The following is a 21917-nucleotide window of genomic DNA, read 5'->3' on the forward strand; positions in this document are numbered from 1 at the left end:
TATCAATTCCCACGATGATTCTCATCATGTCCAGACAAGCCGAGAGATGAATCCGACCGAGCTGATGGAAACAGTTTCGGAAGAATCGCCATTCCAGACTTGGCAGCTGACCGATCCGAACCCAGTGGCATCATTTTCCGCGTCCAAGCCGTTATCCTCGATGCAGACAGTCAAGGTCACGAAACTCGTCACATCCGGCTACTTGTGGGACTACTGGTTGGCCGAGCATTCGCAATACGGCTCGGTAATCCTCAAACTCGTATATATCCCTAATTATGCTTGTAACGAACCCAATACTTGGGAGTACATTGCTCCCGATCAAGTACTGAATGAAGCTCTGAAGGAAGAAAAGTTTTACCTTGGGCCTTTGTCGGATTTACAAGGGCTGTTAGTGCCCAGGTATTATGGTCTCTATCACACTGTTCCGGACGACTACCACTACGCCATTCTATTGGAATTTGCAGACGTTTCTGGACCTGTCACGCACGATCTGGATTGGCGGTGAGTACTTATAACGTGCACAACTATCCTGCATAACTGACTCATCACATCTCACTACTGACATATGAAATTGCGACTCAGGGAGAAATTGTACAAGGCATACGATAACTTACATCTTCGAGGGGTTTGGCATGGGAACCTGAGCTCTCGCCATATCCTAACCGATAGTCACAATCAAATACGACTAGTTGGCTTTCGCCGTGCTTTAAAACTTGATTTGACTAATGAGGATGATGTCGAGAAGTTGATGGTAGAAGCACTGGAAGTTAGGGAGCATATTGGGCTAGAAGTCAGGGAAGAAGTGAAAATGTGAGTCCGTTTTACTTTGTTGTCCAAGCTTCTATCAAAATGCATGCCAAAGCTGAACACATTAATCGCAGGTCGATTCTCTCTCCATTATATTATGCAAAACTCAACGAACACGATCGTAAACATCTCGTCGACTCTTTCCCTCTTCGCTCACACCACCCCATGCCCGAACCCTTGACCGGGTATGCAAAGATGATATTCGAGCTTTTCCCTTCGTCGGCTATAGAGAGAGGGGAAGTTCGGTTTGAAGATGTATATCCTTCACAGTGGATCTCGAGACTCCCTAGCCCGGTGTTACAAGGAGACCAAGCGGCAGGCATAACAGAGAGTTGAGAGAGAATATCTCCACCATTTGATGTATATATACAACGTTCATATGCTTGGTTACACTCGATTCTGTATGCATTTCATGGAGTACTACTTAATCTTGGTGTATTCCAAACTTAAAATGAGCACTGGGCGAGGTGCAAGTAAACATAGGGGCACCGCATTCCGAGATCGCCGAGTCAGCTACATATGCATGTTGAGCCATCAGTTGCGATCAAGGCATCGTCTGCCGTCTTTTAATCATAGACAGGTGAACACATCGGACGCACATCCACAGCTTTCATACGGAGTGAGCTGGCACGATGGCATCTCTACCATTGTTTTACCCCTCAGCAGCCCTCATAGCAACCGGTTTAGGTCTACACGGATATCGCAAAGGGTCATTATCGTCAGACGGAGCTATAGCAGCTTGGTTGGTGGGGTATGGACATCTTGCGAATCCCATAAAAGTCTTTGGGATCACTATGATTGGAATGTATCTCATTGGAAGTAAGGCAACCAAGGTGAGTAGCATTCATACCGTCCTCGCTTTCTAGAGTCGTATCTCTTAAACTTCCGATATACACTTCCATATTCATTCGCATGTCTTGATGCTACTCAAACTTGTATACTGACTGACTGTACTGCCGAATTTCTTAGGTCAAAGTCGACGTAAAAGCTAAACTTGAAGATGGACCCGATCCCTTGAAACCAAGTCGGAACCGAAACTGGATACAAGTGTTGTCGAACTCTCTTCCTGGGTTGATAGCTGCTTTGTTGTATAGATTCGGACCTGCTTCTCAGGTAAGCGTAGACTCTCATCCTTACAACATGTGAACGCTGAGGCTGGCATATAACATGCACAGCTTGACAAATCATCTGTCATACTCGCTCTTCATCCTCTCGCTCGAACATTAATATACACTTCACTAGGGTATGTCCATACCACCATCACCCTATACATTCTTTACAAACACGAGTGAATAAATACTGAGACGATTGCTTGAGATTAGCCTAAATGCAACGATCCTAGCCGACACTCTCGCCTCGGAATTAGGTATCTTATCGACCAACCAACCTATCTACTTGCCCACCTTGAGAGCGGTACCGAAAGGAACGAACGGTGCGATCTCACCTTTGGGTATCGGTATGTCATTGTTAGGTGGAGGAATGATAGGTCTCATCATGGGTCTGGATCTTCTGGTGGAGAATCCTGTATCGAGAAATGAGCTGGGATGGATATGGGAATTGGTAGGGGTCGGAGCTGGATTGGGTCTAGCGGGAAGTTTGGTAAGTCCACCTCAAATACAGTAGATGAGTTGTATCATGATAACCGCTCATGACCGCGCGGTGTGATAGCTCGATTCGATACTCGGTGCATTACTCCAATCGACTTACTTCTCGACGTCCACTAATCAGATCTTAACTGATTCATCGAAAAAATCAATCACAGACGAAGACGTCAAGAAGATCGGATATGGAATCAACGTTCTTTCCAATTCTGGGGTGAATTTCGTTTGTGGACTTGTATTAAGTGGAGTTGGATGGTGGTATGGTAGTAGATGAGTCAGCTACAGGCGATTAATCAACCCTGTAAGCATTTATTTGGAAGCATTGTACATCATAGACCTGGTCGTCATATGAGAATATTCAGCAAAATCATAATCGCAATGTATATATAAACCAATAATGCATTCTTGTATCTTCACATTACCTAGATAGATCTAAAGAACATTCCATGCTTTTGTCTATTATCGTTATATCATATTGTATTTCCCCTCAATATCTCACAGCAGCCTGTTTAGCAGCCGTCAGTCTATCCCTCGTATCTCTCTTTGCTTCATTCATTGGTGCTCCGTTCGTCCGTAACAAATATGCAGATGCGAATCTTTCCACCTGACACATCATGAAACCTCAACGATCAGTCCTAATGCAATGGGTCGCTCAAGTATCAATCACTCACCTCTGCAGCTGGGATCTCATCTTTCTTGTTTATCCACCTCGAAGCGATCACCGATACTTCCTCGGCGTAGTAATCCCTCTCATCGTCATCGGACTAAGACCAAAACCATTACATCAGCAAACATGCTCTGCACTACTCAGTATCATCATAGAAGACTCGAATCCGCACTCACATTCTCATATAATCCCACAGCAGCTTCCCAGAGATCTCTTAATGGTACACCACCTTCAAGCAAGGCAGATGATGCCCATCCTGCCTGTCCGCCTTGACAACCCTGAGCCTCAGCGTAGACAACAGGGACCATAATATCTATGTCCATTCCGTCAGCCATCACTTCATGCGGGATTGACTTGACTCTCACCTAACGGAGCAGCTTCCGAAGGGAAATATCTCCTGGTAAATCCAACAATCGCATCTGACATAGCTACATTCCCAGCCAGTCTATAAGAACCAATCAACTGTCTCCAAACAGCTTCGCAGACGTCGTCTATCCTCGTATCCGCAGTTTTGAGGATCAACAAGATAGGTTCATACAACCTTAGAGGTCGAGCGAAATTTTGGTACAACTACGAAGGATCATGTGATGAGTCAGCTACATGAATGAGGCCACCACATATAGGTTAGCTGAGGGAGACGCCGCACACTCACTTCATCAAGTTGTAACAGATCTGTATTGAGCTTAGCCAGAACGTCATTCTTCTCATCAGCACTCATATCAGGGTGAGTTTCGACCGCACGGGCAACTTCCATCTGAACTTGAGCCACATCGATTTGTTCTTGTAATCTGGATGTAAACTCTACATCTTCCGATCCGAGAGAGGCAGCTGATTTGGCAGAAGTCAAAGCTTGAGCGAGGTAATACAGTCGATCGTGCAATACCATTGGACTGCATGACGGATTGATAAATCAGTTTGGTCTCACTTTGCATCGTCTATGTAGAGGAAAAAACTGACCTGGGTCGAGTGGCAAGACTTGACAAAGCTTCTGCAGCGGGGAAGTAATCTTCCCGTCGGGCGTAAAACTTCCATAGCAGGTCTCGTCGATCTTCGACATTGTTGATGGTGAGTTTCAGGTATTGTTCGATGTAAGGTGTATCAAACTATGATATGAACATCAGCTTTGTATACCAAAATGGGATACCTGTAGCTTACCTCCAACAGTTGTTCCTGTAATCCGCGCTCGACATGCCAGTCATACAGATAGAAATGGAACAACTCGTCATCAGATGCAATGGCGAGTGCATAGGCTTCGTCTCGTTTCTGAGTCGCGCTCGCAGCTAAACAAATTCAAGATACGTCAGCTTGATCGCACACACAGCAATTTGGTGGGAGTCCAGCTGAGAAACATACCATTCCCCTGAGCAGTAGCTTTATCCAACAACTCATCGAATATCCCCAAGGCTTCTATGACCATCTCATAACATTGTTTTCTAGCTTCGAACAACGCTTTACGAGGATCAGCAGGATGTTCACCATCTCGTACGTAATCTACAGCTTTATCGTTTGGATCAAGTTCAACAGCAGTCTTCAGCGGCAGTTCGATTGCACCTGTTCACCAAATCAGCATCCATGACAAATTGACGCCAACAGAGATCAACCTGGAGATACTGACCAACTGTATACTGCATATTTCTATACCGCTTGGAGACCTCTTGTAGTCTAGGAATAGGTATCGATCCAGCCGTCCTCGCGAACAAATGTAACGATTCAGCAAGAGATTCGTTCTTCTCGCCGAAATCTCGGGCACCCTCCGCTCGTCGCATGGATTCTTCAGCCTACATGATCGGGTGTCAGCTAGAAAACAAGAGAGTAAAGCAGCACTCAATATACCTTGTACATGACTACATCTCCAGGTTGACAGAAGGTCCCACATCGTTGCTGTAAGATTTCGCTCAAGGTATCGATCTGCCATAGATCGTCAGTTTTTATGTTGTGAGGCTCGTTCAAGGATCGGTACTCACACCTAATTCTTGACCGATCTGCTGCTCGATCAAAGCAGTGACCAACTTCCTAGCCACATCCTTCCCGTCAAGACTGGTCAAGAAACCTTGGAAAGTCAAGTTGGACAACGTCTGCTGTGTTTGAGGATCGGTTCTGATGAGTGATAAAGTGGTCATTGGTTTCAGCGTCTTACTGATGCGGACATTGCACTGGAGACTCACCGAAGGATGACATCTGATATCTTGTAATCCGACAGCAGCAGTACAAATGAAATGGCTTCTACAGCCTGTTTCAACAAGACTTCCAAGCCATGTATCGACATATCTTCCTGGTCCCATGCGATCTTAGCGTCACCTTCAGCTTGGTACCGCTGGAAGGGATGTCTACTCGATTAATCAGCTACAGGTCGATGGAAGAACACCGAGTAGCTCACTCGTCAAGATATCTTCTCAATTTCTCCAATCTCCCTTGAACAGCTAACAAAGTAGCTTCAGTGACGGCCAAGATCTGTCGTCCAGGTACACTAGCAGGTACAGTGACTTTTACATTCCAAATCGGTCTGAGGTATCTCGCAATGATCAAAGCCAGACCATCGTGTCTTCCAGAATACGTGATATTTTTTCCACCTGCACCATCCTTGATTATGGGTTCGCCCGAAGTGATCAGTATCGTTGAAATCGAGGAAGCCAAATCAACGGCTTTCAGATCGTGTGTAGCCCCTAGCTGTAAAGACATAGCGGCTAATTGGGATTTACCGAATCTTCGTGAGAACATACCCAAATATCAGCTTTCTCCGCTCAAATTCGCAGTGCACAGGGAAGCTGGACTCACTGCATTCGGACAGTATTTATAGCTGCGTCTTTCTCCAAATCCAAATCATCCCTTAACATATCGATAGGTCTAGGCTGACTGATCCAGAACAAACCACTAGTCGCCAATACTAAGAATTCCCTAGATTGGGTGGTGGCTTGTCTCGGCAATGCTGAAAGGGCAATGCCACTTGGATTCGTCAAGCTTGGAGGGGAGAATGCGGGATTGGTGAGTGGAAGTTCGACAATGGTCCATACTTGACTAGGTATGATTTCGGTAGTTGTCCATTCTTGGAATGCAGGAGATTCATATGATTCTAAATTCTCCCTCAAAGAAGATTGTCTACCACAATGAGGTGTTGCGATAGATAACTGGGTTTGAGGCATTGGCGCAGTATTGTCATGTTGGACAGAAATGAAAGTACCGGACGAATAGAATGATTGCGAGGATACGGGAAGATTGGCTTGAGAGGGGATAGGAGCTCGAAAACAGATTGGCCAAAATGAAGGCGAAGAGGAGAAATAGACTCGATATCCTACAGAGCCAACTCGTTCAGTCTGCTGTATGCACAGAACAAAATGGTCCGGTCACTCACCGTTGGAAGCTATAGCCACCAGACACGCCCTCTTACTTTCATGACCGCCTACAACAGCTAGAGATGCTACGGTGATATTCCCGTTCTGCTGGTTTCTATTCAGATCATGTTTTAATTTGGTATACCTAGCCCTACTCTGGTAATTAGTACCAGAAACATCAATGAATTCGATTTCACCGGCAGTGTGTAAGGTGTATAATCGTCCTTGTTGGCTATCCAGAGCGAAAGATTCGATACCTTCTTTCGCTATGTAGTACAGGAAGACCTTTGAGCTGTGCCTCTTATCACGATTGAAAGGTGAATGACTCACTCTTAGAAGCCAAGAAGCCCGGTGTCCAGTTCGCCAAACTACCACTACTCCTATTATGCAATCCTACTTTAGTCGAACTTCCAAAGAACCATGAACTATCTGCAGAATAATCTAATTCGTATAGATCTTTGTTTGCACCTAACATGAAGATTCGACCAGCTGCGGTACCTTTGATATCTATCATCGCTGTTGGAGTTTCTACCGATAGGTTGGTAGCGTACAGATTGATCTCTCGGGAATTTGGTGGTCTGGATAAACCAAGTAAGGTCGTTTTGGAAGAAGTACAGATTATCAAGACATGGGTGATCTCATCGACAAACACGTCTGGAATGAATCAAAAGTATCAGAGTTAGCTAATATACCCCAGGGAAAACAGAGGCTAGCTGACCTTTACGAGCTCTAACCAGTCCGACAGCTTGGATAGTATCGTTCTGTTCATCATATCTGCTGAAGTCGCGTCTAAGTACCAGCAACACCTATTAGCTTGTATCGAGATGACCGAATAGACTTTTGAGACTCACCCATCACTGTAATCCCATAAAAACAACTTGTTATCCACTGTGAACCAAGCTCTTTCTATATCCTCAAACAGACCCATCTTGGCGGTCAGATGTTTGTCTATGATTATAGATATCAGCCATAGACTTCCAGCCATACCTGCTGCAATATGTAAACAAGTGGAACTATTCGACTTACAGTTCAATTCTTGGTGCAAAGCATCAGGTAGAGGTGTTCTTTTGATCACTTTAGCAGGTTTGAAAGCCGCTGCATTACTTGGTGGATGTATGTATGGTTCAGACGATTCTGCAATGAGCACAACCTCGATCAGCTCACGCTCATCCATCCTCCATCTTGATCTGAGTCCACTCACGTAACGGATGGTTGATTCCATCCGCCAGATCCGTACTGATTTCATTATCTCCCGTCAAGGCTCTATCGATCTTACTTCTCGCTCTACCCAGCGGTCCATATATGGGATCTTCATCTTTCCCTACGCTCTCCAAAGGTTGGGGTGATAATTGAGTCTGAGAAGATTGTATACCACTAGTCGGAACAGGATACCTATATCCATTAGCCTGTTGTTGCTGTTGGACATATAGCGAGTTGGATTGAGGGTTGTATGGCCCAATGGCATTTGAAGGAGGGATATAAGATGGTCCAGATGGTACAGTGTAGGGTTGAACAGGTAAAGAAGGTTGATATCCGTACTGTTGAAGTTGAGGTGGTTGATTTGGTAGACCTGGTAATTGAGGGTATAAAGGTTGTTGTCCTTGTCCTGGGTACCCTTGTATCTGCTGTTGCTGTTGTTGTTGCTGTTGTTGTTGCTGCTGTGGATCAGGTCCAGCAAGTTGATTCAACCGTGAGAAGGAAGGGAGGGAAGTTAACATTTTGGAGATGCAGCGCGATGTTCTCTCCTTCTTTCCTAGTCGTTACCGATCACGGAATTTCCTCCTCTCCTACGGGTATATGTCTGCGATTGTGCAGGATCGGGAACGGAGGAAGTATGTATTTGATGGACTGTGGATTGTAGACGATAGGGTATGATATTATGATGGAATGTTGGTTCATGTTCATTTTCACCTTCATTCAGCCTTTCATCTCTTGATTCCACCTTCTACCGTGTGACACCCAAGTCACGTGATATACAGCCCGCTCTCAAGTGGCACTGGCCCATTCATCGCAATGGTGTCAACTTGAGATTTGATCTGTAGTTTCCATAAACATGGTGATGCATGAGTACATGGATTAAACATATTAATCCTATGAGATATATATACAACTAAGGCATAAGTTACTCGAATTGATGCTGATATGATACTGGGTAAAATGATGAATGACGGGTATCTTGGTTCGATGGCGGACTTGATGGAATGATGATTGATCAGGAAATGATATTGTAGAATACACATATATTTATGGCTGCAATGCCAGGATGGACACGAGGTCATCTACACCGCTAGAGATCTCGAGGATGTCGGATGATTTGTTTTCTTCCTTTTCGCCCTACTCGATCATATCCGATCTCTATGCCGAAGCACTCGGTTTACCCTCGTTGAAGGCTTTAGCGCGTCGGTGAAAAACTGGATTCTTGTAAACCTGTCGCAATCTGCGGGAGTACATGTATTCTCAGAAAACATCAGGTCGGATCAGGATATGGTCGAGCATGAACCTACCGATATTTGACCGCTTCATGGGTTCTCCCCGACGATTCGACAGCAGGATCGAGTAATGCATGGCAAGCTTGCGAGATGACTGCGGGAGACAACACTGATTTTCCATCCCAGCATCGAAGGAGGCAGGCGTCCTACATGCTCATAAGGCGTGTGTGTCAACAAATTGATCAGGTGATACGTTTGGGGTTGAATTCACCTCAACTAATGTCCAACGTTTGAGCGTTTCTCCTTTACATACCTTTTTGGATGTGTGTCGTTCTGAGAAACTATCTGAGTCCGATTTTGAGGGATCAGGGGGGAGGGGTAGTTTCCTTTTTTGTACGGGTTTGATCTTCGGTCTGACTTCTCTATCACCATCTTGGGTTTTGAAAGCTGCATTGGCATTTTGAGCGGCTCGTCGTACAGGAGGTTGTTGGACAGGTGACGAACTCGATGGAAGACGCTTGCTTTCGAGCTAAAGGTTTTGAGTGTAAGAGAGTTTCTTTTGTATATCAAGCACATTGAGTACTTACCTCGGTAGGGGCGGGTGTATCCACATCCTCTGTCTCTTCGTCTTGCACACAGTTTTCCAATTCTAGAGCATTAGCTTTACCTTTACGTCCTCTCTTCGGTCGGTCAATAGCTGTCTGTGTGGATTGGGTCCTGGTAAACATGGTCTTCGATCGCCCCCGAGAAGTTGAGGTAGAGGGCTATATTCGGTATCAGCGCATGAAGCATCCAATAGATGAATACAACCTTTCTCACCATTCTCATCGTGGTAGGCTTGGAAGTTGTCAGCATCCTACTTTTGCCCGGCTTCTCTTCACCTGCCTATCTGGATGTCAGCTTACATACCAGTTCCGAATTATGCATAACATCCTTACTCACATCTGCATCCAAGGTATTCCCGTTCTGACCGTTCAAGTGCTTCATGGGTGGTCTACCAGGACCACGCTTGATTTTTGAGGATCCTGTCGATCCCCTTCCTCTGAGTGAAGCTGTTACGATCGTAGCTCTGCGAACATACTTCCTCTTGTCTGAGGAGGGGGTGCATTCTGGATCGGGCGGAGGCCTCGTCTTTGGTTTTCTGCCTGGCTTGCTTTTTGTCTTCGTGATAGTAGATTCAGGTTGGTGATCTACTTCAATCAAACTAGTTTCTGCCGATCTATGGTCTTGAGTCATGTCGTCATCAATAACTTCGGCGACGTTCGTGTTGGAAGTCAACTCGATATCGTAGGATTCCGAGATCGACCTTTTAGCCAACTGACTCTCAGCTCGACGTAACACATAGATATCGTAATAGCAACATGTTCACTTACTCGTGCTCTCCATCTTCATCAAACCCTTCTTCTTCTTCTGCGTGGCCTTTCTTCAGCTCATTAATGGTCATCGGGCTTTCAGGTACATCCTCTTCGATCACTCCTTGTTCTTCATGTGATTGCTCATGATCCTTTACAGATGGGACTGGTGTTTCTTGATGCTCGTCGTTGATATCGGAATCAGAATCGATATCAATCAAGATTGGGCCATTCTCATGTCCATCGGAATTGTCAGACCTCTTCTGATCAGCAATGAACCTCAATACTTCCATCTTGTCGTCTTTTGACATATTTTGCGCCGGTGTCGAAGACGTATCGGACTTGGTCGTCTTGCGTGTGTCTTGGTCTGCGGCAAGGGAGTCCACACCATGCGTGGTATCTTCTGGATTACGTGTGCCTGCGGTGTCCACAAAAGGATCAGACTCCGGTAACGACGAATCATCGAGGGTAATATCAATATCATTTTTAGCAGGCAGTGGTATGCCACTTGGAGAATCGGTTTCCAAGGTTGAGACTTTAGGCACTCGTATCGGCTCAGAAGGAAAGTCAGATGGGACTAGATCAATTGATGATTGATCAATGTCGGTAGCAGAAGAAAGGGGTGGAGAGTTGCCGATGACTACCTTTACAGCCTGACCTTTTTCAGACGACGCTGTAGGAGAGGAATTTTGAGAAGATCGGATGTCTCTAGGAGATTGAGGGGGCTCCTTAAGGTCGGTCGGTAACGGAGAGGAGCTCCACGGCGCAGGGACGAATGGGTGCGAAGGAATTTGAACAACATGCTGCTCGACGATAGTTGTATCGAGCTTGATGTGCGGTCCAACTATTTGCGGTGTTTCAATATCTGATCCATCCGTGAGAGAAAATTGAGGAGGATGCTCGAGAACTCGAATACCTTCCTCTCTGCCTTGAGAGGCTCGAGTATCTGTACCAGGTGTCACCAGATGAGGTGATCTTGGAGATGAAGGAGATGAAGTTGGGGGAGAATGGATGTTATCCGGAGAAAGTCCAGAAACTGTTCCTGTTTCGATCTCGAGCGCAGGAAGCAGCGTTTGCTGGGTGGTATGAGGCGTATGAGTATCGGAGTCATTGAGAGCTGTTGTAGGAGGTGATCTTTCTTTTGCAGGTGAAATGGGAGATGTCGGTCCAGTATCTGATTGAGTAGCATGGTATTCCCTAGGTTCCTCCTCAATGGTAGAGATGGGCTCTCGGTCGGAAAGATTAGTTGTGGATGTGCTGGATACCGTTGATGCAGAAAGCGAATAACGCGGTGATACGTCTTCGACAGTGACTGAGATCTCAGCTGAATCAGAATCGAGATCGATATATTCGTTGATAGCGTCCTCCTCGAGTTGATCGTTATCACTGACTTGCACAATTTTCTCTGCCTGATCGACGGCTGCTGGATCTTCAGCTTGAGTCGAAGCTTCTCGGGATGATACAAGCTGGTTACGACTTGATGCGATCGAGTCGTATGAGCTGGGCTTTGAAGGCTGCCCAGACTTGGCTGATACCCTTGTCGGAACTGAGAGCTGAACCCATCGCGTATCAGCAACCGATTACTTGTATAAATAGGAGCAGCATCTCGTATACTCACTTTCTTGGAAACAAGCCTTCCCCCACTTGGCGAAAGAAGGGTGTTGGCAATGTGGATCTCGGTCGTCGAGGTTATGAGTCGGGGTGTGGTAGACTTCATGAACCGACGTCAGTCATTCCGCTTAAGAGGAAGGACACAAAACGTTTAGAAGGTGACTCACTTCCGGTATTCCTTCATCCACGGACAGATCAGTCGCGGGATCGGTTGACTGGAGAAGCATGATTAGTAGTCTACGACACGACAGATTTCGGGGTATATCAGCAGAACAGCTCAACTCACAGGTGCTTCCACGATATGCCCTTCGTCCTCCTCTGCCATCTTTCTTTCCGCCATCCTACCAAAAATACCCTCCATCTCCTCCTGCTCATAACCTTCATTAGGCGCCAGCGGATCATGATCATAATGACGGTCAACGATGAAAGGGTTCTCAGGCTCCCAATCAGCCCAGCTCTCTCTAGTATATCCTTGTGGAAGATCCCAATTTCTAATGATCATCTCGTCTGGGATGGGAAACGCTTCTCCATCCCACTCGATATATTGTTTGTCCCGTCTGATCGGCTGCATGAGCACGTCGAGTACATCAGGAATGTGAATCGTCCCTTGGGAAGGTGGAGAAGAGCACGGCGGAGGTGGATGGCCGGCTGTTGGCATGTCGAGAGTGCGCTGTCTGGGGAAGGGTATAGAGACAGCGGAAGGAGAGGAACGCAGGAAAAGAGGATTGATGAATGAGGAAGAGAGAGGTCAAGGGTGGGTATATATAGGTAGTAGTGTGAGTCAGTTGACAGGTATATATATGAGAGAGAGAGAGAGGTGACGTCAACTGTTGATACGATACTGCAGCGAGTGAGTGAGTGAAGTGAGAAGGAAGATGAAAAGAGTCAGCATAACGCGAGGAATGGAAAAACCAGTCAGTCAGTCATTAGCTTGTTCCTGATATCCAACTGCGTGTGTGTGTGTGTCCAAAGGAGGGTGAGTGTACTGGGTGGTCCGTGGGCCTGAGTCGATAGATAACATGATGACAACGTCTCGATATCTCGCTCCTGCATCTAGATCTTTCGGACTCTCTCAATCCCAGAGTACCCATACATCAACCTATCCAAGAGACCAGCTTGGATCGTCCGACGCTGACATGTTACGCCTTGTGACGTTCGACCAAGAATATCTGTATCCCAGTAGTCGTCGGAGAAAGCATCATCTTGATAGCGGCTTTGATAGGGTCCTTTGGCCATCAGATCACCATCACAAGAGGGAATTGCGGATCATTGTCGCATCCCCGACCAAGATCACTGTGGCAGCTTCCTCGTTGGAGTCAAATATCGATTGGTGAATGCGCGATAGGTCATCTTGTATGATGGAGGATATCCTCTGGAATAGAAAAACATATGAGTTGCTGCATCAGTCGAATCACCATGTGGCTGCTAACATGAAAGACCCGCTCGAACGGAATATCCTTCGAGACCTGTTAAACTGATGAACCTCGGCTAAACCTCGGTCTAGTCGCACGCAAACCCCCACTTTCGCGAACTTTGTGGAGAAGCAGGTGCTCCCAAACAACCGATTATTGGGCCGTGTAGGATGGGAGAAACCGAGTATATTCTTCTGAGTTAGCATTCCAAATATATATATACATGAATGTGTATATGCTGAGGGGACTTGGAGCACGACCTATGCCAATAAGCATAGGATCAGGTCAACGGAGAATTGGAAGCATTTACTGTAAAGCTTGTATATAGAGCCATCGTGATCCCAGATTTTAGCCGATCAGCAGGACCATAAAAGTGTATAAAGATTCAAAGCTACTCGACGTCAAGATAACCCCCAGATGTACGTTCGGCAAATCCTCCAGTCCTTCTTGCGATTCATTTCCGGATAATGATTGGAAATAACAATGGAACGTACTATCTCTCGCCCGTCTATACGATCTCATCGTTCACATTCCCTTCGACATCTCTCCGACATACAGGACTATGTACCTCAAGAACCTGTTGAACCCACCATTTCAACAGGTGTCGGTATGATAGCGCGTTCCCAAGCCAGGATAGATAATCATGAGGAGAGGAAAGATATAGCTGGTGTGGACAACATGGAACCCAAAAGTCATTATGTTTTTAGATTCTTGAGAGAGGAGAAACCTTTACCTTCGAAGAGGATGATGGGAGTGATGTTGTGAGAACAATTTTCTATTTATATTCAGGAGAACCATATGTATTGATCGAGATGATGTCTATCTAGAGCGGTGTTGTTCTTGGTGATGTTCTTAGCAGGCTGGAATGATGCAAGTCAAGGACCGTTATTGCCATCTCTACAGACGTACTATTCTGTAAGTCTGTCATATATCGACAACCATGCCTTTATCGTCATCGGGCTTATCTTACTATATACTGTATATGATACATAGGTCAACTATCTCGTTAGTAAGTCAGCACTTCAGGTTGACCGTCCATACATCGGAGACAGCACTGATAACACTATGCAGTCTCCACGATATGGCTCGCGAACTTTGCTGGATTCATGACATCAGGCATAACCAATGTTTTCATTTCAGACGCATTCGGATTCGGTATAGCAGCTCCCTTCGGTGCTGCGCTGCAGGGACTAGCATACATACTGATATGTTGGGGATCTCCGTTTCCATTATTTGTAATTGCTTATATCTTCAATGGGTTCGGATTGGGATTACAGGTGAGTGACTGCTACCTGATTACATGTCCACTGCACATCACACTCGCCCTTCCTTGCCTCCGCAGAAACCATCACCCACCTTGCTAACCACCTGTGGACTGATGGCAGGACGCCCAAGTCAATTCACTCGTGACTCGTCTCGAAAACAGTTCTACCAAGATGTTCCTCATGCACGCGATGTACGGCTTCGGCGCGACCGTCTCGCCATTCGTATCGACAGCTTTTGTACAGCACATTCCCAATCACGTTTACTACTATTTCGCCGTATCGTTGGGATTGGCCCTGGTCACAGTACTAGCTTTGGTCGTGGTGTTCAGAGGAAGAACGGATAATCAGGTTGTAGGGAAAAGACAGCTGGAAGTGAAAGTGAATAAGGATGGTTCGACCACGGAAAACGAACCTGCCAGTAAAGAGAATGAGGGGAGTGGTGGTAAGATGAAGCAGATATTGAAGGCTCCGGTAGTACACTATATGGCTTTCTACATGTTAATTTATGTGAGTGAAACAAATTATCGTGCCTTTCATGGAAGATCAAATCAATCTGATCGTCCGATTGTCCAGGTCGGTATAGAGGTCACCATAGGAGGATGGGCTGTAAGTGTCCTAGGCACCAAAGTCGTCGATCTCTCCATCAACTGACAAAGAGAGTCGTGTTAGACATCATTTCTCATAGACGAGAGGGGTGGTAATGATAATTCAGGTTATGTATCTTCAGGATACTTTGGAGGTGAGCGCTCTCGATCTTCCACACAAATGTGTCTTGGAGTCAAAGAAAGGCCATATCGCTGATTTGATGATTGGGTATCAGGCTTGACCGTAGGCAGGGTCGTCCTTATACCTGTAACTAAGCGGATAGGGAACCACATGTCAATTTACCTATAGTACGTTGTAGTAATAAACCTCTCCTATGTTGGATCTGACATATGTCATCATTACTGATCATTATCTATATGGAATAACATAGCTCGCTAATCACCCTCGTTCTTACAATCATCATCTGGTTCATTCACTCCATCGTCGGCAACGCAATTTGTTTTTCGCTTGTTGGTGTATTTCTAGGGCCGATGTATCCAATAGTCATGAACGTCGTTGTGGAGATCTTACCTGGGGAATTACAAGGAGGTACAATCGGTTGGATAGCTAGTCTGGGTCAGGCCGGAAGTGCAATCATGCCATTGTGAGTCGGCGCTCGCTGAGATCTGGTTGAAGTAAACTGATGATGTCGTTGTAGTATGGTCGGTGCTATCTCAGAAAGGGTATGTCTGACCTTTTTTCCTCCCTGTGAATAGCACACAAGACAACTTCGCTGATCTGCCTTTTCGGGCTATTGTATCCATATAGTACGGTGTCTGGATCCTCCAACCATTCACTCTCGCATTTACCGTCGCCGATATACTCCTATGGTTCCTGGTGACTAGGTCATGGCGTAAACACGTTAAAAGTATAGATAAACATTCTTCCAATCCCGTTACTTCCGATGAGAAGAAGGATGGAGAAGGACGAGATCAGTCGTCAAGCTCGGTTAATCAAATGATATCGGACCTCAATAGAAATGGAAATGGGGAAAACGCGAAAAACCAATCATAGAACAGAATACTACTTGCTGTACCACAGAGTATTGAATTGAATAAGTCGTTTTTTCATTGTGATTTATGAAGGACAATTCCCAATGTTTTCGGATATATTGTACGGATTCAAGGTAGAATAATAATATAGTATTATATGATATCATAATATAATGGAAGACAAAACAATCATGTTACGAGGATGCAATGCTCACAATTTAGTTATAGCCTGTTCAATCTTGTACGGGTTTTATACTATGCATCTTACATTCATCCCTATGGGTGTTCCCCTGCGATATCCAGACTCGAATACGTGTTCGCTCCCCAAAGAGCGATCAATGTCAGATATTGCTCTCCTTCTTGGGTTTCTCATTGTCGGGTGTAGCAGAACCTTTCACCTTCAGTTCCTTCGCTTTCTCCCTCTCGGCTCTTTTAGCCAACTTCTTCCTCTCCCTATCTTCGTACTCCTTCCTCAACCCGTTGGACCACTCTTGGGCTTTGCCAGCAGCCAATCGAGCAGTCTTCTTATGAGTAAGTAAGAATCCTTGTAAAGTAGCCATGGAGAGTCCAAATTCCACCTCGACCTCAAGCTTGTCGTCTTCTGTTTCAGCTATACATGTCGAAGGTTGGAATATACCTTGAGCGAATCGATGAGCAAGTTCATCAAGTTCGCCTTCAGACCTGATCACACCCTGATCTTCTGTCATCTTCTCATCATCAATCATGTTTTCAGGCTTAGGGGCATTCATGAAGTCGGACAACGGGAAGAAGTGCTTGAATAAAGCTTTGGCTTGATTGAACGTAGCGTCCTTAAAGGAAAGCTGGACGTCGAATCGACCTGGTCGAGAAAGAGCGGAATCGAGTCGATCGGGGTGATTACTATTACCATTATTCGATAAAGTACAGTATCAGCATGATATTGATAGGGTCTGTCACCAACAAGGAATGATAACCTACGTAGTGGCGAATAAGATGCAGTCTTCCTATTTGATAAAATCGAGACAATCGAAATCAGCTCTGATCACTACTATTAGCTGATAAATGTCCATTCTTCTGAGTAGAAGTGTCATGATGATTTTCTCCCATGCAATATCAACCGTAGGGATGATTTCTCTCTCACCTGACTTGAAACACCATCAATAGCATTTAACAACCCCGACAGAGTCACAGTAGACCTTGCCAGGCCATATTTCCCCGGATCAGCACCACCAACAGTTTTATCGTCGAAAGAATCGTCTTCGCCATCATCTTCGGAATCTCCTCGTTTAGGTCGGGGTGGCATGACGCGATCGCTGATGAACAAAATCACTCGGCATCAGTTTCGTCTTTGTGGAAGGGTGAATGGGGAGATCACATACATATCTTCGATGAGGGTCATATTTTGTGGCGGACAATTTCGGGATGCCTTATTGAGCCTCCCATCGTCCATACCTCTCGCGGCGGGATTGACGATATAGATGTCTAGACTGAGCTGAGAGGCGATTGCAGTCGCTACGGTACCATTCACAGTCAGATTACCTGATGGACAAATATGCCGTTCCATGGCAGATACCAATGACGTGTGGTGAAGCTGAGACTTACCAAGTGTGGTCTTGCCTGAACCTGGTCGCCCATGAAGTAAATAACCTCTTCTGTGTGGAATACCTTTATGCAATTGTGAGGAAATTTAGCAGGCACCAGGATAACACATCTCAAAAAAATGAAGAGCACGTACCTCTAGCACCATACCAGTCTTTTTCCTCATCAGATAAGAAGTTCTTGACATCCTTCAAAAGTGGCGCTTTGTCTGATTCAGGAAGAATGATAGATGACCATGATCACGAAGGTCGATGGATTGGGTCTATCCAATTCCCACTGTAAGGTCTGGTCAAGAAAAAAGGAGAGACGTACTCTCAGACGATGAGACATAGGATACTTACGAGACATTGAAAATGAGTAATTCGTTATCCGCTTTCTTGAAGAACATGGCATGAGCATCGATGATGAATTGCTTGATATTTTCGGGTTGGACCGAAAGGCCACTGAATACATGCAGATCGTCAGTATGTCTCACCCGAGAAGGGTTTCTTCCGAGGCCCCAGGCAGTACAAGTATGGCATGGTGATTGGACTCACGTTATCTCAAGATGTTCCTCCTTGTCAACTGGATCATAATTCGCATAACCTTTCGATTTTCTTGTAATCCAGAGGTAATTGCCCTTATGTGTGAGAAAAATAGCTTGTTCTACATTCACATACATTAGCTATCCGCTATGCCAATCAACATGGTAAAAGGTGATGTCGTCATGTTGTCCAACTCACCGTTAACAGGTGAGATCTGTCCTACAACATCATCAACGAACGTAGCGACTTTTCTAGCTACACTTAGACCTTCAGATTTCTTAGACGATGTTCTGAGTCTGTTAGCATCATCCCTCTTAGATTGTCTTGCATCAGCGGTGATCAATCGGAACGACTTGATTTGACGTTGAGATTCGGGGGATTGAGCGAGGTACGACATTATCTATTCGAATGCTGGATCGGAGTCGGTGATATGGGCCGTAGGGAAAATGGCTGTTTACATGACCAGGTACCCCGCAACAGGTCAGTACAGGTCCAGGTCCTTGGGTAAGGGGGGATAGGCTTACCATCGTAAACCCGAGATTTGGTACTACCAAATAGTTGTCTAACGGCCGCTGCGAGTAGACCGTTCAATGCCATACGAATAGCAAGGTATAGAATATCATCGAGTCTGATATTAGTAGATAAAAAAGCCAGGGTACCATCCCCTAGAAGGGCTGGAATGGTGGAGATCATAGCGAGTTCGGGGATAAAGTAAATGGTGTATTGGCGAGGTGTCTGTGCGAGTGTGTATATGTGTGGTGTGGGTGTAGGTGTGGGTGTGTATAGAGATAAGGGTTTTCTGTGTTAGGACAGGGTGACTCACGGCTCTATCTGTTGAGGAGGTGAGATATATATATACTCTCCGGAGATGCTCCTCGACTTGACGGTCCGTTCTTCCCAGATCCTTTGACGATGATATCCAGTGGAATATACGTCAGATAACACCAAGGTTGATAGCCCTCCTTTAGTAGCTCAAACAGCATCTCTTACCCCAAAGGAAACCATGACCCTCAATACTGGATCATGCAGTATCCCCGCAGCTTTCACAAGTTTCATGTTTTGACCTGTCAATCTTCGTCATGGCCCATGAGTTATTGTGGTTGACTGTAAGTAGCATTAACAACGATACATGTCCTGGAAGGATCCACATGCTCTGCGCCTTGTCATAGGTCGATCATGTACCAATTCGAATCTACATGTCCATCAACGGTAAATGACCTCTGATCTGATTTTCGTGCTATCCGTTCACTGTACTTCAAACTTCATAGACAAATGAAAGGATAGCCTGACTGACAATGAAGTTTCGATACACTTCGTCCTTTACCTCTTACATATATCCCTTCTTTGCCACCTCCTCACCTGTCTGTCAATAATCCGAAAAAATATCTCGAGTGCTGGATGCGAAAAGAGGCTTTCAGTATATCATGTATTTATCATTTATGGAATGACGAGCTCTTCCTTCATCCTCAGTTGATAGTCCAAGTATCACCATTACTAAAAATATCATGCCACGATATGCCAACCCATGGTCCTCGTACAGACCTCTCACAGCTATTGAAAAGCTCTCTTCGTTATCCCTACGCCTCAAATCCCCACCCGAGACCAACGAGCGCATACCTATCAGGCAAAAGATAGATTTCCCTTCATCCCCTCCTGGAACCAATGGTGGTCCAAGAATCATATGGCTAGGACATGCAAGCGTATACCTTCTCTTGCCTCTTGCCATCCCTGCTGGAGGGAGAGAGTGGAGAGGTATTTTGCTCGATCCCGTCTTTTCCGAGAGATGTTCGCCTGTTAGTTTTCTAGGACCCAAAAGGAGGATCGAACCTCCCTGTAGAGTAGAGGAATTACCACGAGTAGATGTGGTATTCATTTCGCATGATCACTGTGAGGCAAATTTATGATACAATTCTAGCATCATCGGTGTATGCTAATCACTCGATAATGAAGATGACCATCTTGATGAAGCATCGATCAAGTCGGTTCAGAAGCATCATCCGGCCGCTCAGTATTTCGTACCGCAGGGCTTAGGAGCGTTATTGACCAAATTCGAAATTGGCTCAACTAATGTGAAAGAGATGAACTGGTGGGACGAAGATGTCTTTTCCTTATCCTTAAACAGCCCGGACTCTCAAGCTTCTTCGCCAGGTTTGAAGGTTGAAAGAACAGTATACATGTCAGCATCATCGCCTATCTGCAGTCAGTTGTCCTTAAGTGGAGAAGAATGTCAAGCTTTGTCACTCTCTCCTGTCAAAGAGGAACAGCATATTGATGAAGTTCCTTTCTCTCCTAAGTCCTATGCATCTCCTCTCACTCCCAGTACACTATGGGATACTGTCGCTTCTTCAAGTACCAATAAGAGTGTGGATGATACGCTTAAAGTCGTTTGTTGTCCCGCACAGCATAATTCCGGTCGGAGAGTTTTTGGCAAAAACAAGACACTTTGGTGTACTTGGTGGATCGAATATAACATGCCAAATGGTCAAAGATGGAAATGTTTCTTTGGGGGTGATACGGGTTATAAGTCTATTGTTGATGGTCCAACTTGTCCCGCTTTTCAATGTAAGTACAGTGCTAAAAATGAAACAACCGTGTCTCGATCTCCAAGTCAGAAGTGCTAATGAGATCGTTATGTATGTCTCAGTGATCAGAAATCGCTATGGCTCACCGGACCTAGCTCTCCTTCCTGTAGCTCACGGATCAGTTCTACCGTACTTACAATCTTTACTCCCAGTTATCAACTTCGATGCTCAACGTCTGACGTCTGCTATCCACTGTTCACCCTCTGACGCCATTACCTTACACCAGGAAATAGGCGCAAAGATCACTATGCCAATCCATTGGGCGACGTGGTCGACCGAGAATGGTACGAGAGAGATTGTCAGAGATCTTTATTCTGCATGTAAGCAGTCTAACGTCAATGTCAAATGGCAGGATGAAGACGATGGAAGTATTCCGGATTCGTACCAGGGAGTGATAGTGAATGAGATTGGTGGTTCAGTGCATATAAGTGTAGGGGATGACTTGATTTGTGCCCCCGAGTGACTGTAGCTCGGTGATCGCGTAAATTTAAACATATACAAGATGTAATGGTAAATATGTGGATAGGCAGATATCTTAGCATAGGATATATACTTCTTGCGGAATGGATTCGACGAGATCTCTAGATAATGGGGATAAGATCTGTAAGGGATGACTGTACGCCTTTCTTCTTCATGGCTTGAATTAGGAAGCTTGCCAGAGGGTGAGATCTACAGTTGCGCGTTCATGAAGCGGCAATGCCTGTTGTGTGCTCTTCGCCTAAAAGATAAGTTGGCATGCTTACTTAGACAACACAGCAAGCTGACCGTTACACGTATTTATCTGCATCTGTCCACGGAAGTATTCATGATTCCCAAAATGAGATTGCCACATATGGTAACATTCCAGTAAAGCCACCGGATGAACTGATCTACATACGATTCTTCATGCAGATCAACCCTCGTGTCCGGAGGTGATGTACATTAATTAACGATCGAGAAAACCCACAGTAGACTTCTGGTGTGATGTTTTTATGACCGCATCAAGGAAAAAACAACAGAACGAAAAAGCAATTGCCGGATAACCTACTCCACTTTTCGTTAGGCTTTCAGAGGTACAAGGTACCTGCTTACTACCGTTGTGTGTGACGGCGCTTACCCTTAAGCCTTATCCATAGGTTCACGCTTGGACGGTAAATACTGCATCCTAAAAGCTGGAACAAATGAAATTGCGGATGCATCCTTT

The 21917-nt window shown here is 45.4% G+C and overlaps 8 protein-coding genes across 8 annotated transcripts; 4 read left to right on the top strand and 4 right to left on the bottom strand.

The window, feature by feature from the left end:
• Window positions 1-160: 160 nt before the first annotated feature.
• Window positions 161-1143, top strand: I203_107483 (uncharacterized protein; the record flags this gene model as incomplete). Its single annotated transcript, XM_019145564.1, has 3 exons — window positions 161-501; window positions 583-810; window positions 882-1143. 3 exons carry the CDS (start codon window positions 161-163, stop codon window positions 1141-1143), a joined length of 831 nt encoding a protein of 276 aa, XP_019005383.1.
• Window positions 1144-1439: 296 nt separating this feature from the next.
• Window positions 1440-2682, top strand: I203_107484 (uncharacterized protein; the record flags this gene model as incomplete). Its single annotated transcript, XM_019145565.1, has 5 exons — window positions 1440-1640; window positions 1777-1920; window positions 1983-2050; window positions 2130-2406; window positions 2476-2682. The coding sequence occupies 5 exons, from the start codon at window positions 1440-1442 to the stop codon at window positions 2680-2682; spliced, it is 897 nt and encodes a 298-aa protein (XP_019005384.1).
• A 213-nt stretch (window positions 2683-2895) lies between these two features.
• On the bottom strand, window positions 2896-8122 carry I203_107485 (uncharacterized protein; the record flags this gene model as incomplete). The annotated part of the gene is made up of 20 exons (XM_019145566.1): window positions 2896-3012; window positions 3080-3172; window positions 3252-3388; window positions 3441-3645; window positions 3728-3965; window positions 4033-4178; window positions 4231-4355; window positions 4429-4626; window positions 4691-4853; window positions 4909-4983; window positions 5040-5172; window positions 5241-5402; window positions 5453-5779; window positions 5851-6364; window positions 6425-6670; window positions 6735-7058; window positions 7123-7193; window positions 7256-7352; window positions 7431-7538; window positions 7606-8122. 20 exons carry the CDS (start codon window positions 8120-8122, stop codon window positions 2896-2898), a joined length of 3996 nt encoding a protein of 1331 aa, XP_019005385.1.
• Window positions 8123-8759: 637 nt separating this feature from the next.
• On the bottom strand, window positions 8760-12454 carry I203_107486 (uncharacterized protein; the record flags this gene model as incomplete). Its single annotated transcript, XM_019145567.1, has 10 exons — window positions 8760-8841; window positions 8909-9039; window positions 9105-9362; window positions 9421-9597; window positions 9653-9718; window positions 9776-10139; window positions 10207-11738; window positions 11804-11896; window positions 11964-12011; window positions 12083-12454. The coding sequence occupies 10 exons, from the start codon at window positions 12452-12454 to the stop codon at window positions 8760-8762; spliced, it is 3123 nt and encodes a 1040-aa protein (XP_019005386.1).
• A 1237-nt stretch (window positions 12455-13691) lies between these two features.
• I203_107487 (uncharacterized protein) lies at window positions 13692-16072 on the top strand (the record flags this gene model as incomplete). The annotated part of the gene is made up of 11 exons (XM_019145568.1): window positions 13692-13969; window positions 14036-14123; window positions 14202-14217; window positions 14280-14485; window positions 14594-14980; window positions 15047-15079; window positions 15143-15212; window positions 15294-15366; window positions 15450-15662; window positions 15717-15741; window positions 15827-16072. The coding sequence occupies 11 exons, from the start codon at window positions 13692-13694 to the stop codon at window positions 16070-16072; spliced, it is 1635 nt and encodes a 544-aa protein (XP_019005387.1).
• A 319-nt stretch (window positions 16073-16391) lies between these two features.
• On the bottom strand, window positions 16392-18461 carry I203_107488 (uncharacterized protein; the record flags this gene model as incomplete). Its single annotated transcript, XM_065518198.1, has 11 exons — window positions 16392-16929; window positions 17008-17033; window positions 17171-17342; window positions 17409-17541; window positions 17632-17694; window positions 17765-17836; window positions 17906-17913; window positions 17970-18071; window positions 18165-18273; window positions 18351-18371; window positions 18437-18461. 11 exons carry the CDS (start codon window positions 18459-18461, stop codon window positions 16392-16394), a joined length of 1269 nt encoding a protein of 422 aa, XP_065372928.1.
• Window positions 18462-18552: 91 nt separating this feature from the next.
• I203_107489 (uncharacterized protein) lies at window positions 18553-18845 on the bottom strand (the record flags this gene model as incomplete). The annotated part of the gene is made up of 2 exons (XM_065518199.1): window positions 18553-18602; window positions 18677-18845. The coding sequence occupies 2 exons, from the start codon at window positions 18843-18845 to the stop codon at window positions 18553-18555; spliced, it is 219 nt and encodes a 72-aa protein (XP_065372929.1).
• An 812-nt stretch (window positions 18846-19657) lies between these two features.
• Window positions 19658-21197, top strand: I203_107490 (uncharacterized protein; the record flags this gene model as incomplete). The annotated part of the gene is made up of 3 exons (XM_019145570.1): window positions 19658-20039; window positions 20103-20714; window positions 20797-21197. The coding sequence occupies 3 exons, from the start codon at window positions 19658-19660 to the stop codon at window positions 21195-21197; spliced, it is 1395 nt and encodes a 464-aa protein (XP_019005389.1).
• Between the last annotated feature and the right edge of the window lie 720 nt (window positions 21198-21917).

This window comes from Kwoniella mangroviensis, chromosome 2 (assembly GCF_000507465.2).
Source record: "Kwoniella mangroviensis CBS 8507 chromosome 2, whole genome shotgun sequence".
Taxonomy (NCBI): domain Eukaryota; kingdom Fungi; phylum Basidiomycota; class Tremellomycetes; order Tremellales; family Cryptococcaceae; genus Kwoniella; species Kwoniella mangrovensis.